At 56.3% G+C, this 21,127-nt stretch overlaps 1 protein-coding gene across 1 annotated transcript in view; it reads right to left on the bottom strand.

Moving 5' to 3' along the window:
• Positions 1-21,127, bottom strand: part of LOC121283943 (collagen alpha-6(IV) chain-like) — a 254,424-nt gene that overhangs the window by 54,525 nt on the left and 178,772 nt on the right. The window contains exons 21-24 of the mRNA XM_041198738.1: positions 9,389-9,543; positions 7,258-7,339; positions 2,935-3,041; positions 494-686 (exon numbers count right to left, since the gene is read on the bottom strand). Of these exons, the coding sequence (XP_041054672.1) occupies positions 494-686; positions 2,935-3,041; positions 7,258-7,339; positions 9,389-9,543 (537 nt within the window). The remainder of the gene's footprint in view (positions 1-493; positions 687-2,934; positions 3,042-7,257; positions 7,340-9,388; positions 9,544-21,127) is intronic.

Below are 21,127 nucleotides of genomic sequence, written 5' to 3'. Positions count from 1 at the left end.
GGCAGCACCCTGACCACTGGAGCCTTTAGCGCAGGGAGTGGGGAACCCACTGCCCATGGGCCAGATCAGGCCCCTTGCTCAGTTACCTCTGGCCCACAGCAAGGTTTCTAAAAATATAGACCCATGACAGTCACACCTTGAAAATAACATTTATCATCATCCTTACAAGCTTGTTTTGGATAAAAGTGTCGGCTAAATTACTCTAATAATATTTAACAATATAATATCCAAATTCAGCTATCGCATTAAAACAGCGGGTGAGCTGAATGTCTCTGTATTCTCTCTAAAAATCTAAATTAAGTTGTTTTTTATTGTGTGTGGCCTGTGACTGACTTTGTCTGTGTGAACGGCCTGTGATAAGAAACAGGTTCCCCACCCCTGCTTTACCGTGGACAGTCAGCTCACCACTGTGAGGTGCCTCCTCTTTAAAGGAGGGTTTCTTGACTCCACAAACTCTCTCTCTGAGCTAAGACCTGGAAGATGCAACACTTACCTGGAGTCCCAGGCAGGCCTGGAAGTCCTGGAATTCCTGGCACACCATCAGATCCTAAGTCACCAGGAAGCCCAGGTCTCCCTTGTGGGCCTCGGATTCCCACTCCTGGCAGGCCAGGTCTCCCACTGTATCCTTTAGCTCCTGGGATACCTCGGATGCCATCATCGCCAGGGTAACCTCCCCCAGCATCACCCTGAAATATAGGTTGTACCATGTGTTTAGACAATTGACCAGAAATCTACCATTACAGCATCTTACCAGTAACAACTGATATTTATATAGCACCTTTAACAGAGTAAAATGTCCCCAGGAGCGCTTCATAGGAGCAATTATCAAACAAAACATGACACTGAGGAGAAATTAGGACAAACGTCTGAGACCCTGGCCAATGAGGTCAGTTTTAAGGAGCATCTTAAAGGGGGAGAGGTTTAAGGAGGGAATTCCAGAGCTTAGGGCCCAGGCAGCTTAGTCATGGCTGTCCCTGGTGGAGTGATGGAAACCGGGGGATGCTCAATTGGAGGGACATTATCAGCCCTGAGATAATTAATAACATTGATCTATGCCCTGACACTGACTCAGTATTGACCACTCCAGCCAGTGGTGCCCTCCAGCTGCAGCGCATACAACAGCAACACTGTAATTGTAGCACATACAACAGCAACACTGCAGCTACAGCACATACAACAGCAACACTGCAGCTTACACAACAGCAACACTGCAGCATACATAACAGCAACAGTTCAGCTACAGTACATACAATGCAAAACTGCAACAGCAACACACACAACAGCAACACCGCAGCTTACACAACAGCAACAGTGCATCTACAGCACATACAACAGCAACACTGCAGTTGCAGTGCATACAACAGCAACATTGCAGCATACATAACAGCAACAGTGCAGCTGCAGCACATACAACAGCAACATTGCAGCATACATAACAGCAACAGTGCAGCTACAGCTTATACAAGAGCAACATTGCAGCTTACACAACAGCAACATGCCAGCTACAGCACATACAACAGCAACACCACAGCTTACACAACAGCAACAGTGCAGCTACAGCACATACAACAGCAACACTGCAGCTTATGCAACAGCAACAGTGCAGCTACAGCGCATACAACAGCAACACTGCAGCATACACAACAGCAACAGTTCAGCTACAGCACATACAACAGCAACACTGAAGCTTACACAACAGCAACACTGCAGCTTACACAACAGCAACAGTGCGGCTACAGCACATACAACAGCAACACTGCAGCTACAGCACATACAACAGCAACAGTGCAGTTGCAGCGCATACAACAGCAACACTGCAGCTTACACAACAGCAACACTGCAGCTACAGCACATACAACAGCAACACTGCAGCTTATACAACAGCAACACTGCAGCTTACACAACAGCAACAGTGCAGCTACAGCACATACAACAGCAACAGTGCAGCTACAGCGCATACAACAGCAACACTGCAGCTACAGCACATACAACAGCAACACTGCAGCTTACACAACAGCAACAGTGCAGTTGCAGTGCATACAACAGAAACATTGCAGCATACATAACAGCAACAGTGCAGCTACAGCACATACAACAGCAACATTGCAGCATACATAACAGCAACAGTGCAGCTAAAGCACATACAACAGCAACACTGCAGCCTACACAACAGCAACAGTGCAGCTACAGTGCATACAACAACAACATTGCAGCTTACACAACAGCAACACTGCAGCTTACACAACAGCAACAGTGCAGCTACAGCACATACAACAGCAACACTGCAGCTTACACAACAGCAACAGTGCAGCTACAGCGCATACAACAGCAACACTGCAGCATACACAACAGCAACAGTTCAGCTACAGCATATACAACAGCAACACTGCAGCTTACACAACAGCAACACTGCAGCTACAGCACATACAACAGCAACAGTGCAGTTGCAGCGCATACAACAGCAACACTGCAGCTTACACAACAGCAACAGTGCAGCTACAGCACATACAACAGCAACACTGCAGCGTACACAACAGCAACACTGCAGCTGCAAAGGACAGCAATCAAATAGTAAGGGCAGCGTCAAGGGAAGTGAAACCTGTGAGCAGGGATGTGAAGAATGCCACTGAGGTGGGAGAGGGATAACTCAGACTCATAGAATCAAAGAACGATGCAACACGAGGGAGGCCATTCAGCCCATTGTGTTTGTACTGGCTCTTTGAAAGAGCTATCCAATTGATCCCACTTCCACTGCTCTTTCCCTGTAAGCCTGCACTTTTCTCCTGGTCAAGTATTCATCTAATTCCCTTTAATAAGGTGCAATTGAATCTGTTTCCATCGTGCTAAGATATAAATATCTATCGGCTCCATAACCTGGATAGTGGGTCCTGTCAGCTTTACAGAGTTGATTCGGAACTCAATGCACCAACTTACAGGAGCTCCTGGAAAACCTGGTCTGCCTGGATTCCCATCTTGTCCCCGGACACCAGGCTGTCCGTGGGCACCCGTTAACCCCGGCTCTCCTTGATCGCCTTTGGAACCTTAGTAAATAAACAAATATCGTGTTACAGTTTTCTCTTTGTTATTTATTTGGAATTTACATATGTGTCTGGCTTGGGAGTCAGTCCCCACTCATTCCTTAAGTGATGGCTCGATGACCTGGTGCCACTGGGGGCTAGAAATTGGTTGCAGTTTGATTTTTGGGTGTGGAGGTTGTGATTTGTGAGCTGCCTGCATCCCTGCAGATCGAGTGGAGCGCAATTTTTGTCTACCCACCCCATCTACATGATTTCCCTGATGGCCTGAGTGACTCCTGTGCTGCTTTGCTGCCCTCGGAGCTCCCTGCTGCCTCTGGGCACAGCAGGAGGACCTGGCAGCATCGCTTGGCCATTACATGCTCCAGGCAGCCTGTAGCGTCCATGGAGTCTCTGCCTATTAAGGGGAGCCTATACACCTCATATCAAGGCTGATAGAAAATCTGTCTGAAGCATTGGATATCTCAGCACGTAAGGGAAAGAACTCCTCAATTTAGTGACTTTACAATGGACGCTGTGCTCACTGGAATCCAGGAGGGAGGCAATGGTTCCCTGGGTAGGAGAGAAATCCTCCAGTCACAGCTGGAAGTGGGAATGGGAGCCTGTCACCCAGAATATGATTGCCCAAAGTCTGGCACCATGGATGTGGGGGGAATGCAGGATAAAATACAATCACCATGACTGCCTGTGTGAGGCCAGTGAATGTATCCTCACATTACAGCTCATGTCCATCACACCAGCTATCCCTCCCTCTGCTCAATGCAGCATACCCACCCCCATCATTCACCCGGCAGCACTCACTGGCACTCAGGGCTTACGCCCAACATTAACATACTCTACCTTACCCTCATACCCAACCCTCCCTGCCTGTCACACCTCCATCTCCTTAGCACATCACCCAAGCGCACTGCCACACAATCACTGGGGCTCTGCCCTCTCCTCTGCGGGGGGAGTTTGGTTGTTATAGCAGGGAGGGGCTGCAGACTGGAGGGGAGCTCCATGACTCCATCCCCTGATTCCGGGGTGGGGGGCGGGGGGGGGTGGTGGCGGGTGGGCTCCACTTCATGGGGCTGGTGACAGTGCAGCCTCTGGTGTCTGTACAGCACAGGCAGTGCAGGGTGTTGGTTAGTGACAGCCTTCTGCCCCTTTCCAACTCCTTCCTCAACCTCATCCTGAGTTGTGGCATCAAGTGGAAACTGAAGATGGTGTGACCTTGCTCGTCCTGCTCTCCTCCCCAACTCTCTTCCCTCACCCTAACACCCTCCTTCTGGGAGCGTTGAGAATCATGGGCATTCCTGTCTTCTGCCCCTTCTCAACTCCCAGCTCATCTCCATCCTGCTATTTGGAAAGCTGAGCAAGGATGGTGTGACCATAGACTTCCAGCTTCCCTCCCCACCCCAGTTCCCTCACAGTAACCTTCTCCCTCTGAGGTCCTGCTTTCTGACACCCAGGAACTACCACCTGCCCAACCACAAGAGCCCCAGGAAGAGGAGGGAGAAGAACAGCACAGCATTGATCAGGAGACCCTGTCTCCTCTTGATCTGATTCCAACAGCCACCAGCTCAGACACTGACACTGTACTTACCCTGGGGGCTAGTTTGGAGTTCGGATCAGCACATGATGAGTAACTGGGCATGAGTGTGCTGCAACCAGGCCAGGGGTAAAGGATGGTTTATGTGCCAGCTCACTGGAGGGGTGGGTGGAAACAAGTTCTGCTACAGATAAGGACCTCAATGGAGCAGCGTATAGGAGATCTGTGCTGGGCTACACCCAGACATGCTGGGTGCAGTTGCTGGCCTGACAGACAGTCTCCTGTCTCTGTCAAGGAGCACAGAGGAGTCCAGCTCCAACTTGGCAGAGGGCATCACGCAGCTCCTACCCTCTCTGCAGCCTCTGCTTCATCTCCATGTTATCCGGAGGCACAGCTGCTGCTGTCCCATTGCAACCCTTGTGTGGACAGGTCACCAAACCCTCCACCCCTTCCTGTGATGATGCAGCAAAGCCCCCTGCCAAATACAGGAACTCAGTGAAACATTTCTAACGACACTCCAGAGTACCCAGACACAATAGGAACTTAGCTACAAACAGGCTGTCCCGGCTCTTTACCTAACACGACTGTGGGCCCATCTTGCTGCTTCACTCTTGCTTTTCCTTGAGTAACTAACCCTGAACACTCATTGCCCAAATGTGGGATCCTGGCATTACATTGGCCAGCTGGGCTGTATGACATCAGGTTAGTGTTGGATGATAGGGAATGTAGAGGATGTGACACAGGGGCGCCGGAGACAGTGATTCTACACCAGGTACTTTCTCACCCGCTCTGAATCTCTGCCCCATGACACAGACACTGAGGTCCTGTTTCACATGGGGACGGTCACCGGGCTGGGATTGGGACTTTTAAGAAAGAAACAGATATACTGCTCCATTTTAAAAAGGTTCCTCAACACAGCTCAGAATTCCCCTTCAACTAATCCCTCTCCTTACTCCTCCCTCCGCCACCCTCCCCTCCCTCCGCCACCCTCCCCTCCCTCCGCCACCCTCCTCACCCTCCTCACCCTCCTCAGCCTCCGCCACCCTCCCCTCCCTCCGCCACCCTCCCCTCCCTCCGCCACCCTCCCCTCCCTCCTCAGCCTCCGCCACACTCCCCTCCCTCCGCCACCCTCCCCTCCCTCCTCAGCCTCCGCCACACTCCCCTCCCTCCGCCACCCTCCCCTCCCTCCGCCACCCTCCTCACCCTCCCCTCCCTCCGCCACCCTCCCTTCCCTCTGCCACCCTCCTCACCCTCCTCCACCCTCCTCACCCTCCTCCACCCTCCCCTCCCTCCGCCACCCTCCCCTCCCTCCGCCACACTCCCCTCCCTCCGCCACCCTCCCCTCCCTCCGCCACCCTCCCCTCCCTCCTCAGCCTCCGCCACACTCCCCTCCCTCCGCCACCCTCCCCTCCCTCCGCCACCCTCCTCACCCTCCTCCACCCTCCTCACCCTCCCCTCCCTCCGCCACCCTTCCTTCCCTCTGCCACCCTCCTCACCCTCCTCCACCCTCCTCACCCTCCTCCACCCTCCCCTCCCTCCGCCACCCTCCCCTCCCTCCGCCACCCTCCTCACCCTCCGCCACCCTCCCCTCCCTCCTCAGCCTCCGCCACCCTCCCCTCCCTCCGCCACCCTCCTCACCCTCCTCCACCCTCCTCACCCTCCCCTCCCTCCGCCACCCTCCCTTCCCTCTGCCACCCTCCTCACCCTCCTCCACCCTCCTCACCCTCCTCCACCCTCCCCTCCCTCCGCCACCCTCCCCTACCTCCGCCACCCTCCCCTCCCTCTGCCACCCTCCTCACCCTCCTCCACCCTCCTCACCCTCCCCTCCCTCCGCCACCCTCCCCTCCCTCTGCCACCCTCCTCACCCTCCTCCACCCTCCTCACCCTCCCCTCCCTCCGCCACCCTCCCTTCCCTGTGCCACCCTCCCCTCCCTCCTCACCCTCCTCCACCCTCCCCTCCCTCCTCACCCTCCTCCACCCTCCCCTCCCTCCGCCACCCTCCCCTCCCTCCGCCACCCTCCCCTCCCTCCGCCACCCTCCCCTCCCTCCCCTCCCTCCCCTCCCTCCGCCACCCTCCCCTCCCTCCTCAGCCTCCGCCACCCTCCCCTCCCTCCCCTCCCTCCCCTCCCTCCGCCACCCTCCCCTCCCTCCGCCACCCTCCCCTCCCTCCACCACCCTCCCCTCCCTCTGCCACCCTCCCCTCCCTCCCCTCCCTCCCCTCCCTCCGCCACCCTCCCCTCCCTCCGCCACCCTCCTCACCCTCCCCTCCCTCCGCCACCCTCCCCTCCCTCCGCCACCCTCCCCTCCCTCCTCAGCCTCCGCCACCCTCCCCTCCCTCCGCCACCCTCCCCTCCCTCCGCCACCCTCCCCTCCCTCCGCCACCCTCCCCACCCTCCCCTCCCTCCGGCACCCTCCCCTCCCTCCGCCACCCTCCCCTCCCTCCGCCACCCTCCCCTCCCTCCGCCACCCTCCCCTCCCTCCGCCACCCTCCCCTCCCTCCGCCACCCTCCCCTCCCTCCGCCACCCTCCCCTCCCTCCGCCACCCTGTCCTCCCAGCATCACACTGTCTTCTCCTCCCTTTCACATTCTCCACTCGTCCCCTCTCAGTTTACCACAAAATCAGTTTTTCCCAGTGTCACTAAGTTGATGTTTGTCAATCAGGAGCCTCGTTGGCTGCTCTCGTTGCTCTACCTTTGGTGGTTAATGTGGGGATGAAGACAGGGTCGCCTTTCTCTCCCTTCAGACCTTGAGCTCCAACAGCACCAGCCGCTCCCTGTGAGGGTCACGTTAACATCAATAGGTCATCAATAGGTCATCAATAGGTCATCAATAGGTCATCAATAGGTCATCAATAGGTCATCAACAGGTTATATCTCTTCAGTGATGTCTACTGACAATCTTATACATCAGATTGAAATGTGTGACACAGCTGATGTTTCAAGGTGCACCTCGGGATAACAACAAAAACTTGCATTTTTATAGCCACTGGGTTGGAGTGGCTCTGTTGGCAGCACTCTTACCGCAGAGGCAATAGGGTCGTGGGTTCAATCTCATGTTAGAGACTCGAGCACAAATGCTAGATAGACATTCCAGTGTCATACTGAAGGAATACCGCACTGTCAGAGGGTCAGTACTGAGGGAGCGCTGCACTGTCAGAGGGTCAGTACTGAGGGAGTGCTGCACTGTCAGAGGGTCAGTACTGAGGGAGCGCTGCACTGTCAGAGGGTCAGTACTGAGGGAGTGCTGCACTGTCAGAGGGTCAGTACTGAGGGAGTGCTGCACTGTCAGAGGGTCAGTACTGAGGGAGTGTTGCACTGTCAGGGGGTCAGTACTGAGGGAGTGCTGCACTGTCAGAGGGTCAGTACTGAGGGAGCGCTGCACTGTCAGAGGGTCAGTACTGAGGGAGTGCTGCACTGTCAGAGGGTCAGTACTGAGGGAGTGCCGCACTGTCAGAGGGTCAGTACTGAGGGAGTGCTGCACTGTCAGAGGGTCAGTACTGAGGGAGCGCCGCACTGTCAGAGGGTCAGTACTGAGGGAGCGCTGTACTGTCAGAGGGTCAGTACTGAGGGAGTGCTGCACTGTCAGAGGGTCAGTACTGAGGGAGTGCCGCACTGTCAGAGGGTCAGTACTGAGGGAGTGCCACACTGTCAGAGCGTCAGTACTGAGGGAGAGCCGCACTGTCAGGGGGTCAGTACTGAGGGAGTGCTGCACAGTCAGTACTGAGGGAGTCCTGCACTGTCAGAGGGTCAGTACTGAGGGAGTGCTGCACAGTCAGTACTGAGGGAGTCCTGCACTGTCAGAGGGTCAGTACTGAGAGAGTGCTGCACTGTCAGAGGGTCAGTACTGAGGGAGGGCTGCACTGTCAGAGGGTCAGTACTGAGGGAGTGCTGCACTGTCAGAAGGTCAGTACTGAAGGAGTGCCGCACTGTCAGAAGGTCAGTACTGAGGGAGTGCCGCACTGTCAGAGGGTCAGTACTGAGGGAGTGCTGCACTGTCAGAAGGTCAGTACTGAGGGAGTGCTGCACTGTCGGAGGGTCAGTACTGAGGGAGTGCCGCACTGTCAGAGGGTCAGTACTGAGGGAGTGCCGCACTGTCAGAGGGTCAGTACTGAGGGAGTGCTACACTGTCGGAGGGTCAGTACTGAGGGAGTGCTGCACTGTCAGAGGGTCAGTACTGAGGGAGTGCTGCACTGTCAGGGGGTCAGTACTGAGGGAGTGCTGCACTGTCTGAGGGTCAGTACTGAGGGAGTGCTGCACTGTCGGAGGGTCAGTACTGAGGGAGCGCTGCACTGTCAGAGGGTCAGTACTGAGGGTGTGCTGCACTGTCAGAGGGTCAGTACTGAGGGAGTGCTGCACTGTCGGAGGGTCAGTACTGAAAGTGATGGCTTGGTTTGGATGAGACCTGAAACATTTAACATTAAATGAAACATTTACATCCACCTGCGAATGATCCCAGGGCCACTATTTTGAAGAAGATGTCGGGTGTATTCTCCCCAGCCAACAGCACAAAAACCTTGTCTCAGTGGGAGCTTGCTGTGCACGCACTGGCCATCATGTTCCCTGACATTACAGCAGTGGTCACTGTTCAATGCAGTTTGTAGGCACTATATAAATACATATTTCTTCAAGAAACCACTTTAATTGTCTTTCCCAAGTTGTCTACTCTGCTCTGTGAAGGTCGGGATGGTAAATATGTGGAATTTCAGTGAAAGTTTGAGCTGCAGATTAACAGCGGAGATTGATATTAAGGTGAACCCCACTTAACTTACCGAGTCACACAATGTTACCCCCACAGTGGATAAGGTCCAAGCAGGAATACTTACTGGGATCCCCGGTGTTCCGAATGGTCCCGGCGCCCCTTCATCTCCCAACTGACCAGTCACCCCGTATGTGCCGGGATAACCTGGGACTCCGACAGGACCGGGAGGTCCAGCAGGAGCCGTGTCCACCGCAAGGCAAGCACATTGTCCATGGTCACCTACCCGGGAGAGATAAGAGAGAGAGGGCAGTTAAGCAGCAGGAAAGAGAGTGATGGGCTGCTGACGGGGAATGACAGTGGAGTTAGTTCCCAGATACTGACGTGTACTCTTCAGCACGCTGGAGTGGTTGATTATAGTTCTAGTGGGGTCCCATTAAAAGGGATTTGAGGTGCAGAGCTCAGTGGGTCAGGGGTCAGGGGTCAGTGGTCAGTGGTCAGTGGGCTCGATCTGTGGGTTTCATGATATCCTGGTGACTGAGGCCTTAACTGGTGTAAGAACTTTTCCTCTCAGAGGGTGGTGAATGTCTGGAATTCTCTACCCCAGGGAGTTGTGGAGGTGAGATCACTGAAAGTATTTAAAGAGGAGGTAGATAGATTTTTCAAATATTGGGGAGGTGAGGGTTATGAGGAGCTGACAGGAAGGAGGAGTTGGGGCAGAGGAGCCATGATCTTATTGCTGGGGGAGCAGGCTTGAGGGGCCGAATGGCCTACCCCTGTCGGACCACACAATATCTGGACCAGCTGTGTACTGCAATGGAACCGATGGTCATCTTCCTGTTAGCAGGAATGAGGCAGCAGCGCAGTCCCAGCCAGCAACGCAGTCCCAGCCAGCAGTGCAGTCCTTACCCACAGCGCAGTCCTTACCCACAGCGCAGTCCTTACCCACAGCACAGTCCTTAGCCACAGCGCAGTCCTTACCCACAGCGCAGACCCAGCCAGCAGTGCAGTCCTTTCGCACAGCGCAGTCCTTACCCACAGCGCAGTCCTTACCCACAGCACAGTCCTTACCCACAGAGCAGTCCTTACCCACAGCGCAGACCCAGCCAGCAGTGCAGTCCTTTTGCACAGCGCAGTCCTTACCCACAGCGCAGTCCTTACCCACAGCGCAGTCCTTACCCACAGCACAGTCCTTACCCAAAGAGCAGTCCTTACCCACAGCGCAGACCCAGCCAGCAACGCAGTCTCAGCCAGCAGTGCAGTCCTTACCCACAGCGCAGTCCTTACCCACAGCGCAGTCCTTACCCACAGCACAGTCCTTACCCACAGCACAGTCCTTACTCAAAGCACAGTCCTTACCTGCAGCACAGTCCTTACCTGCAGCACAGTCCTTACACACAGCGCAGTCCTTACCCACAGCACAGTCCTTACCCACAGCGCAGTCCTTTCCCACAGCGCAGTCCCAGGCAGCAGCACAGTCCTTACCCACAGCGCAGTCCTTACCCACAGCGCAGTCCTTACCCACAGCACAGTCCTTACCCACAGCACAGTCCTTACCCACAGCGCAGTCCTTACTCACAGAGCAGTCCTTACCAACAGCGCAGTCCTTACTCACAGCGCAGTCCTTACCCACAGCGCAGTCCTTACCCACAGCACAGTCCTCACCCACAGCACAGTCCTATCTAGCAGCGCAGTCCTTACCCACAGCGCAGTCCCAGGCAGCAGCACAGTCCTTGCACACAGCACAGTCGTTACCCACAGCACAGTCCTGACCCACAGCGCAGTCACAGGCAGCAGCACAGTCCTTACCCACAGCGCAGTCCTTACCCACAGTGCAGTCCTTATCCACAGCGCAGTCCTTACCCACAGCGCAGTCCTTACACACAGCACAGTCCTTACCCACAGCACAGTCCTTACCAACAGCGCAGACCTTACCCACAGCGCAGGCCTTACCCACAGCACAATCCCAGCCAGCAGAACAGTCCTTACCTGTAGCACAGTCCCAGCCAGCAGCGCAGTCCTTACTCAAAGCACAGTCCTTACCTGCAGCACAGTCCTTACCTGCAGCACAGTCCTTACACAAAGTGCAGTCCTTACCCACAGCACAGTCCTTACCCACAGCGCAGTCCTTTCCCACAGCGCAGTCCCAGGCAGCAGCACAGTCCTTACCCACAGCGCAGTCCTTACCCACAGCGCAGTCCTTACCCACAGCACAGTCCTTACCCACAGCGCAGTCCTTACCCACAGCACAGTCCTTACCCACAGCGCAGTCCTTACCCACAGCACAGTCCTTACCCACAGCGCAGTCCTTACCCACAGCACAGTCCTTACCCACAGTGCAGTCCTTACCCACAGCGCAGTCCTTACCCACAGCGCAGTCCTTTCCCACAGCGCAGTCCCAGGCAGCAGCACAGTCCTTACCCACAGCGCAGTCCATACCCACAGCGCAGTCCTTACCCACAGCACAGTCCTTACCCACAGCACAGTCCTTACCCACAGCGCAGTCCTTACACACAGCGCAGTCCTTACCCACAGCACAGTCCTTACCCACAGCACAGTCCTTACCCACAGCGTAGTCCTTACTCACAGCGCAGTCCTTACCCACAGCGCAGTCCTTACTCACAGCGCAGTCCTTACCCACAGCACAGTCCTTACCCACAGCACAGTCCTTACCCACAGCGCAGTCCTTACCCACAGCACAGTCCTTACCCACAGCACAGTCCTATCTAGCAGCGCAGTCCTTACCCACAGCGCAGTCCCAGGCAGCAGCACAGTCCTTACACACAGCACAGTCGTTACTCACAGCACAGTCCTGACCCACAGCGCAGTCCCAGGCAGCAGCACAGTCCTTACCCACAGCGCAGTCCTTACCCACAGTGCAGTCCTTACCCACAGCGCAGTCCTTACCCACAGCGCAGTCCTTACACACAGCACAGTCCTTACCCACAGCACAGTCCTTACCAACAGCGCAGACCTTACCCACAGCGCAGGCCTTACCCACAGCACAATCCCAGCCAGCAGAATAGTCCTTACCTGCAGCACAGTCCCAGCCAGCAGCGCAGTCCTTACCCACAGCGCAGTCCTTACCCACAGTCAGTACTTACCCACAGCGCAGTCCTTACCCACAGCGCAGTACTTACCCACAGCGCAGTCCTTACCCACAGTCAGTCCTTACCCACAGCGCAGTCCTTACCCACAGCACAGTCCTTACCCACAGCGCAGTTCTTACCCACAGCACAGTCCTTACCCACAGAGCAGTCCTTACCCACAGCGCAGACCCAGCCAGCAGTGCAGTCCTTTCGCACAGCGCAGTCCTTACCCACAGCGCAGTCCTTACCCACAGCGCAGTCCTTACCCACAGCACAGTCCTTACCCACAGAGCAGTCCTTACCCACAGGGAAGACCCAGCCAGCAACGCAGTCTCAGCCAGCAGTGCAGTCCTTACCCACAGCGCAGTCCTTACCCACAGCGCAGTCCTTACCCACAGCACAGTCCTTACCCACAGCACAGTCCTTACTCAAAGCACAGTCCTTACCTGCAGCACAGTCCTTACCTGCAGCACAGTCCTTACACACAGCGCAGTCCTTACCCACAGCACAGTCCTTACCCACAGCGCAGTCCTTTCCCACAGCGCAGTCCCAGGCAGCAGCACAGTCCTTACCCACAGCGCAGTCCTTACCCACAACGCAATCCTTACACACAGCGCAGTCCTTACCCACAGCACAGTCCTTACCCACAGCACAGTCCTTACCCACAGCGCAGTCCTTACTCACAGCGCAGTCCTTACCCACAGCGCAGTCCTTACTCACAGCGCAGTCCTTACCCACAGCGCAGTCCTTACCCACAGCACAGTCCTCACCCACAGCACAGTCCTATCTAGCAGCGCAGTCCTTACCCACAGCGCAGTCCCAGGCAGCAGCACAGTCCTTGCACACAGCACAGTCGTTACCCACAGCACAGTCCTGACCCACAGCGCAGTCACAGGCAGCAGCACAGTCCTTACCCACAGCGCAGTCCTTACCCACAGTGCAGTCCTTATCCACAGCGCAGTCCTTACCCACAGCGCAGTCCTTACACACAGCACAGTCCTTACCCACAGCACAGTCCTTACCAACAGCGCAGACCTTACCCACAGTGCAGGCCTTACCCACAGCACAATCCCAGCCAGCAGAACAGTCCTCACCTGTAGCACAGTCCCAGCCAGCAGCGCAGTCCTTACTCAAAGCACAGTCCTTACCTGCAGCACAGTCCTTACCTGCAGCACAGTCCTTACACAAAGTGCAGTCCTTACCCACAGCACAGTCCTTACCCACAGCGCAGTCCTTTCCCACAGCGCAGTCCCAGGCAGCAGCACAGTCCTTACCCACAGCGCAGTCCTTACCCACAGCGCAGTCCTTACCCACAGCACAGTCCTTACCCACAGCGCAGTCCTTACCCACAGCACAGTCCTTACCCACAGCGCAGTCCTTACCCACAGCACAGTCCTTACCCACAGCGCAGTCCTTACCCACAGCACAGTCCTTACCCACAGTGCAGTCCTTACCCACAGCGCAGTCCTTACCCACAGCGCAGTCCTTTCCCACAGCGCAGTCCCAGGCAGCAGCACAGTCCTTACCCACAGCGCAGTCCATACCCACAGCGCAGTCCTTACCCACAGCACAGTCCTTACCCACAGCACAGTCCTTACCCACAGCGCAGTCCTTACACACAGCGCAGTCCTTATCCACAGCACAGTCCTTACCCACAGCACAGTCCTTACCCACAGCATAGTCCTTACTCACAGCGCAGTCCTTACCCACAGCGCAGTCCTTACTCACAGCGCAGTCCTTACCCACAGCACAGTCCTTACCCACAGCACAGTCCTTACCCACAGCGCAGTCCTTACCCACAGCACAGTCCTTACCCACAGCACAGTCCTATCTAGCAGCGCAGTCCTTACCCACAGCGCAGTCCCAGGCAGCAGCACAGTCCTTACACACAGCACAGTCGTTACTCACAGCACAGTCCTGACCCACAGCGCAGTCCCAGGCAGCAGCACAGTCCTTACCCACAGCGCAGTCCTTACCCACAGTGCAGTCCTTACCCACAGCGCAGTCCTTACCCACAGCGCAGTCCTTACACACAGCACAGTCCTTACCCACAGCACAGTCCTTACCAACAGCGCAGACCTTACCCACAGCGCAGGCCTTACCCACAGCACAATCCCAGCCAGCAGAATAGTCCTTACCTGTAGCACAGTCCCAGCCAGCAGCGCAGTCCTTACCCACAGCGCAGTCCTTACCCACAGTCAGTACTTACCCACAGCGCAGTCCTTACCCACAGCGCAGTACTTACCCACAGCGCAGTCCTTACCCACAGTCAGTCCTTACCCACAGCGCAGTCCTTACCCACAGCACAGTCCTTACCCACAGCGCAGTCCTTACCCACAGCACAGTCCTTACCCACAGCGCAGTCCCAGGCAGCAGCACAGTCCTTACCGGCAGCACAGTCCTTACCAACAGCACAGTCCTTACACACAGCACAGTCCTTACCCACAGCACAGTCCTTACCCACAGCACAGTCCCAGCCAGCAGCACAGTATTTACCCACAGCGCAGTCGTTACCCACAGCACAGTCCTTACACACAGCACAGTCCTTACTCACAGCGCAGTCCTTACCAACAGCACAGTCCTTACCCACAGCGCAGTCCCAGGCAGCAGCACAGTCCTTACACACAGCACAGTCCTTACTCACAGCACAGTCCTTACCCACAGCACAGTCCTTACACACAGCACAGTCCTTACCCACAGCGCAGTCCTTACCCACAGCGCAGTCCTTCCCCACAGCACAGTCCTTCCCCACAGCACAGTCCTTAACCACAGCGCAGTCCTTACACACAGCACAGTCCTTACCCACAGCACAGTCCTTACACACAGCACAGTCCTTCCCCACAGCACAGTCCTTACCCACAGCACAGTCCTTACCCACAGTGCAGTCCTTACCCACAGCGCAGTCCTTACCCACAGCACAGTCCTTACCCACAAAGCAGTCCTTACCCACAGCGCAGTCCTTACCCACAGCACAGTCCTTACCCACAGCGCAGTCCTTACCCACAGCGCAGTCCTTACCCACAGCACAGTCCTTACCCACAGGGCAGTCATTACCCACAACGCAGTCCTTACACACAGCGCAGTCCTTACCCACAGCACAGTCCTTACCCACAACACAGTCCTTACCCACAGCGCAGTCCTTACTCACAGCGCAGTCCTTACCCACAGCGCAGTCCTTACTCACAGCGCAGTCCTTACCCACAGCGCAGTCCTTACCCACAGCGCAGTCCTTACCCACAGCACAGTCCTTACCCACAGCACAGTCCTATCTAGCAGCGCAGTCCTTACCCACAGCGCAGTCCCAGGCAGCAGCACAGTCCTTGCACACAGCACAGTCGTTACCCACAGCACAGTCCTGACCCACAGCACAGTCCCAGGCAGCAGCACAGTCCTTACCCACAGCGCAGTCCTTACCCACAGTGCAGTCCTTACTCACAGCGCAGTCCTTACCCACAGCGCAGTCCTTACACACAGCACAGTCCTTACCCACAGCACAGTCCTTACCAACAGCGCAGACCTTACCCACAGCGCAGGCCTTACCCACAGCACAATCCCAGCCAGCAGAACAGTCCTTACCTGTAGCACAGTCCCAGCCAGCAGCGCAGTCCTTACTCAAAGCACAGTCCTTACCTGCAGCACAGTCCTTACCTGCAGCACAGTCCTTACACACAGCGCAGTCCTCACCCACAGCACAGTCCTTACCCACAGCGCAGTCCTTTCCCACAGCGCAGTCCCAGGCAGCTGCACAGTCCTTACCCACAGCGCAGTCCTTACCCACAGCGCAGTCCTTACCCACAGCACAGTCCTTACCCACAGCGCAGTCCTTACCCACAGCACAGTCCTTACCCACAGCGCAGTCCTTACCCACAGCACAGTCCTTACCCACAGCGCAGTCCTTACCCACAGCACAGTCCTTACCCACAGTGCAGTCCTTACCCACAGCGCAGTCCTTACACACAGCGCAGTCCTTTCCCACAGCGCAGTCCCAGGCAGCAGCACAGTCCTTACCCACAGCGCAGTCCATACCCACAGCGCAGTCCTTACCCACAGCACAGTCCTTACCCACAGCACAGTCCTTACCCACAGCGCAGTCCTTACACACAGCGCAGTCCTTACCCACAGCACAGTCCTTACTCACAGCGCAGTCCTTACCCACAGCACAGTCCTTACACACAGCGCAGTCCTTACCCACAGCGCAGTCCTTACCCACAGCACAGTCCTTACGCACAGCACAGTCCTATCTAGCAGCGCAGTCCTTACCCACAGCGCAGTGCCAGGCAGCAGCACAGTCATTACACACAGCACAGTCGTTACTCACAGCACAGTCCTGACCCACAGCGCAGTCCCAGGCAGCAGCACAGTCCTTACCCACAGCGCAGTCCTTACCCACAGTGCAGTCCTTACCCACAGCGCAGACCTTACCCACAGCGCAGGCCTTACCCACAGCACAATCCCAGCCAGCAGAACAGTCCTTACCTGTAGCACAGTCCCAGCCAGCAGCGCAGTCCTTACCCACAGCGCAGTCCTTACCCACAATCAGTACCTACCCACAGCGCAGTCCTTACCCACAGCGCAGTACTTACCCACAGCGCAGTCCTTACCCACAGTCAGTCCTTACCCACAGCGCAGTCCTTACCCACAGCACAGTCCTTACCCACAGCGCAGTCCTTACCCACAGCACAGTCCTTACCCACAGCGCAGTCCCAGGCAGCAGCACAGTCCTTACCCACAGCGCAGTCCTTACCCACAGCACAGTCCTTACCTGCAGTGCAGTCCTTACCCACAGCACAGTCCGTACCCACAGCGCAGTCCTTACCCACAGCATAGTCCTTCCCCACAGCATAGTCCTTAACCATGGCGCAGTCCTTACCCACAGCGCAGTCCTTACCCACAGCACAGTCCCAGGCAGCAGCACAATCCTTACCGGCAGCACAGTCCTTACCCACAGCACAGTCCTTACACACAGCACAGTCCTTACCCACAGCACAGTCCTTACCCACAGCACAGTCCCAGCCAGCAGCACAGTCTTTACCCACAGCGCAGTCGTTACCCACAGCACAGTCCTTACACACAGCACAGTCCTTACCCACAGCGCAGTCCTTACCAACAGCACAGTCCTTACCCACAGCGCAGTCCCAGGCAGCAGCACAGTCCTTACACACAGCACAGTCCTTACTCACAGCACAGTCCTTACCCACAGCACAGTCCTTACACACAGCACAGTCCTTACCCACAGCGCAGTCCTTACCCACAGCGCAGTCCTTCCCCACAGCACAGTCCTTCCCCACAGCACAGTCCTTAACCACAGCGCAGTCCTTACACACAGCACAGTCCTTACCCACAGCACAGTCCTTACACACAGCACAGTCCTTACCCACAGCGCAGTCCTTACCCACAGTGCAGTCCTTCCCCACAGCACAGTCCTTACCCACAGCACAGTCCTTACCCACAGCGCAGTCCTTACACACAGCGCAGTCCTTACCCACAGCACAGTCCTTACCCACAGCACAGTCCTTAACCACAGCGTAGTCCTTACTCACAGCGCAGTCCTTACCCACAGCGCAGTCCTTACTCACAGCGCAGTCCTTACCCACAGCACAGTCCTTACCCACAGCGCAGTCCTTACCCACAGCGCAGTCCTTACCCACAGCACAGTCCTTACGCACAGCACAGTCCTATCTAGCAGCGCAGTCCTTACCCACAGCGCAGTCCCAGGCAGCAGCACAGTCATTACACACAGCACAGTCGTTACTCACAGCACAGTCCTGACCCACAGCGCAGTCCCAGGCAGCAGCACAGTCCTTACCCACAGCACAGTCCTTACCCACAGTGCAGTCCTTACCCACAGCGCAGACCTTACCCACAGCGCAGGCCTTACCCACAGCACAATCCCAGCCAGCAGAACAGTCCTTACCTGTAGCACAGTCCCAGCCAGCAGCGCAGTCCTTACCCACAGCGCAGTCCTTACCCACAGTCAGTACCTACCCACAGCGCAGTCCTTACCCACAGCGCAGTACTTACCCACAGCGCAGTCCTTACCCACAGTCAGTCCTTACCCACAGCGCAGTCCTTACCCACAGCACAGTCCTTACCCACAGCGCAGTCCTTACCCACAGCACAGTCCTTACCCACAGCGCAGTCCCAGGCAGCAGCACAGTCCTTACCCACAGCGCAGTCCTTACCCACAGCACAGTCCTTACCTGCAGTGCAGTCCTTACCCACAGCACAGTCCGTACCCACAGCGCAGTCCTTACCCACAGCATAGTCCTTCCCCACAGCATAGTCCTTAACCATGGCGCAGTCCTTACCCACAGCGCAGTCCTTACCCACAGCACAGTCCCAGGCAGCAGCACAATCCTTACCGGCAGCACTTTCCTTACCCACAGCACAGTCCTTACACACAGCACAGTCCTTACCCACAGCACAGTCCTTACCCACAGCACAGTCCCAGCCAGCAGCACAGTCTTTACCCACAGCGCAGTCGTTACCCACAGCACAGTCCTTACACACAGCACAGTCCTTACCCACAGCGCAGTCCTTACCAACAGCACAGTCCTTACCCACAGCGCAGTCCCAGGCAGCAGCACAGTCCTTACACACAGCACAGTCCTTACTCACAGCACAGTCCTTACCCACAGCACAGTCCTTACACACAGCACAGTCCTTACCCACAGCGCAGTCCTTACCCACAGCGCAGTCCTTCCCCACAGCACAGTCCTTCCCCACAGCACAGTCCTTAACCACAGCGCAGTCCTTACACACAGCACAGTCCTTACCCACAGCACAGTCCTTACACACAGCACAGTCCTTACCCACAGCGCAGTCCTTACCCACAGTGCAGTCCTTCCCCACAGCACAGTCCTTACCCACAGCACAGTCCTTACCTACAGTGCAGTCCTTACCCACAGCGCAGTCCTTACCCACAGCACAGTCCTTACCCACAGAGCAGTCCTTACCCACAGCGCAGTCCTTACCCACAGCGCAGTCCTTACCCACAGCGCAGTCGCAGCCAGCAACGCAGTCCCAGCCAGCAGCGCAGTCCCAGCCAGCAGCACAGTCCTGACCCACAGGGCAGTCCTTACCGACAGCGCAGTCCTTACCCACAGCGCAGTCCTTACCCACAGCGCAGTCCCAGCCTGCAGCACAGTCCTTACCCACAGTGCAGTCCTTACCCACAGCACAGTCCTTACCCACAGCGCAGTCCTTACCCACAGCACAGTCCTTACCCACAGCGCAGTCCTTACCCACAGCACAGTCCTTACCCAAAGGGCAGTCCTTACTCAAAGCACAGTCCTTACCTGCAGCACAGTCCATAACCACAGTGCAGTCCTTTCCCAAAGCGCAGTCCCAGGCAGCAGCACAGTCCTTACCCAAAGCGCAGTCCTTACCCACAGCGCAGTCCTTACACACAGCACAGTCCTTACACACAGCGCAGTCCTTACCCACAGCACAGTCCTTACCCACAGCGCAGTCCTTAACCAAAGCGCAGTCCTTTCCCAAAGCGCAGTCCCAGGCAGCAGCACAGTCCTTACTCACAGCGCAGTCCTTACCCACAGCGCAGTCCTTACCCACAGCACAGTCCTTACCCACAGCACAGTCCTTACCCACAGCGCAGTCCTTACACACAGCGCAGTCCTTACCCACAGCACAGTCCTTACCCACAGCACAGTCCTTACCAACAGCACAGTCCTTACTCACAGCGCAGTCCTTACCCACAGCGCAGTCCTTACTCACAGCGCAGTCCTTACCCACAGCGCATTCCTTACCCACAGCGCAGTCCTTACCCACAGCACAGTCCTTACCCACAGTACAGTCCTAACCCACAGCACAGTCCTATCTAGCAGCGCAGTCCTTACCCACAGCGCAGTCCCAGGCAGCAGCACAGTCCTTACCCACAGCACAGTCGTTACCCACAGCACAGTCCTTACCCACAGCGCAGTCCCAGGCAGCAGCACAGTCCTTACCCACAGCGCAGTCCTTACCCACAGTGCAGTCCTTACCCACAGCGCAGTCCTTACCCACAGCGCAGTCCTTACCAACAGCGCAGACCTTACCCACAGCGCAGGCCATACCCACAGCACAATCCCAGGAGCAGAACAGTCCTTACCTGTAGCACAGTCCCAGCCAGCAGCGCAGTCCTTACCCACAGCGCAGTCCTTACCCACAGTCAGTACTTACCCACAGTCAGTCCTTACCCACAGCGCAGTCCTTACCCACAGCACAGTCCTTACCTGCAGCGCAGTCCTTACCCACAGCGCAGTGCTTACCCACAGTCAGTCCTTACCCACAGCGCAATCCTTATCCACAGCGCAGTCCTTACCCACAGCGCAGTCCTTACCCTCAGCGCAGTCCTTACCCACGGTCAGTCCTTACCCACAGCGCAGTCCTTACCCACAGCGCAGTCCTTACCCACAGTCATTTCTTACCTGCAGCACAGTCCTTACCCACAGCACAGTCCTTACCTACACACAGTCTTTACCCACAGCGCAGTCCCAGGCAGCAGCGCAGTCCTTACCCACAGCGCAGTCCTTACCCACAGTCAGTCCTTACCCACAGCACAGTCCTTACCCACAGTGCAGTCCTTACGCACAGCGCAGTCCTTACCCACAGCACAGTCCTTACCCACAGCGCAGTCCCAGCCAGCAGCGCAGTCCTTACCCACAGCACAGTCCTTACCCACAGCGCAGTCCTTACCCAAAGCACAGTCCTTACACACAGCACAGTCCTTACCCACAGCACAGTCCTTACACACAGCACAGTCCTTACCCACAGCACAG

The sequence above is a fragment of the Carcharodon carcharias genome, chromosome 11, assembly GCF_017639515.1.
Source record: "Carcharodon carcharias isolate sCarCar2 chromosome 11, sCarCar2.pri, whole genome shotgun sequence".
In the NCBI taxonomy this organism is placed as follows: domain Eukaryota; kingdom Metazoa; phylum Chordata; class Chondrichthyes; order Lamniformes; family Lamnidae; genus Carcharodon; species Carcharodon carcharias.
Note: the sequence above shows the minus strand (reverse complement) of the source record. Positions and strands in the feature narration are given on the sequence as shown.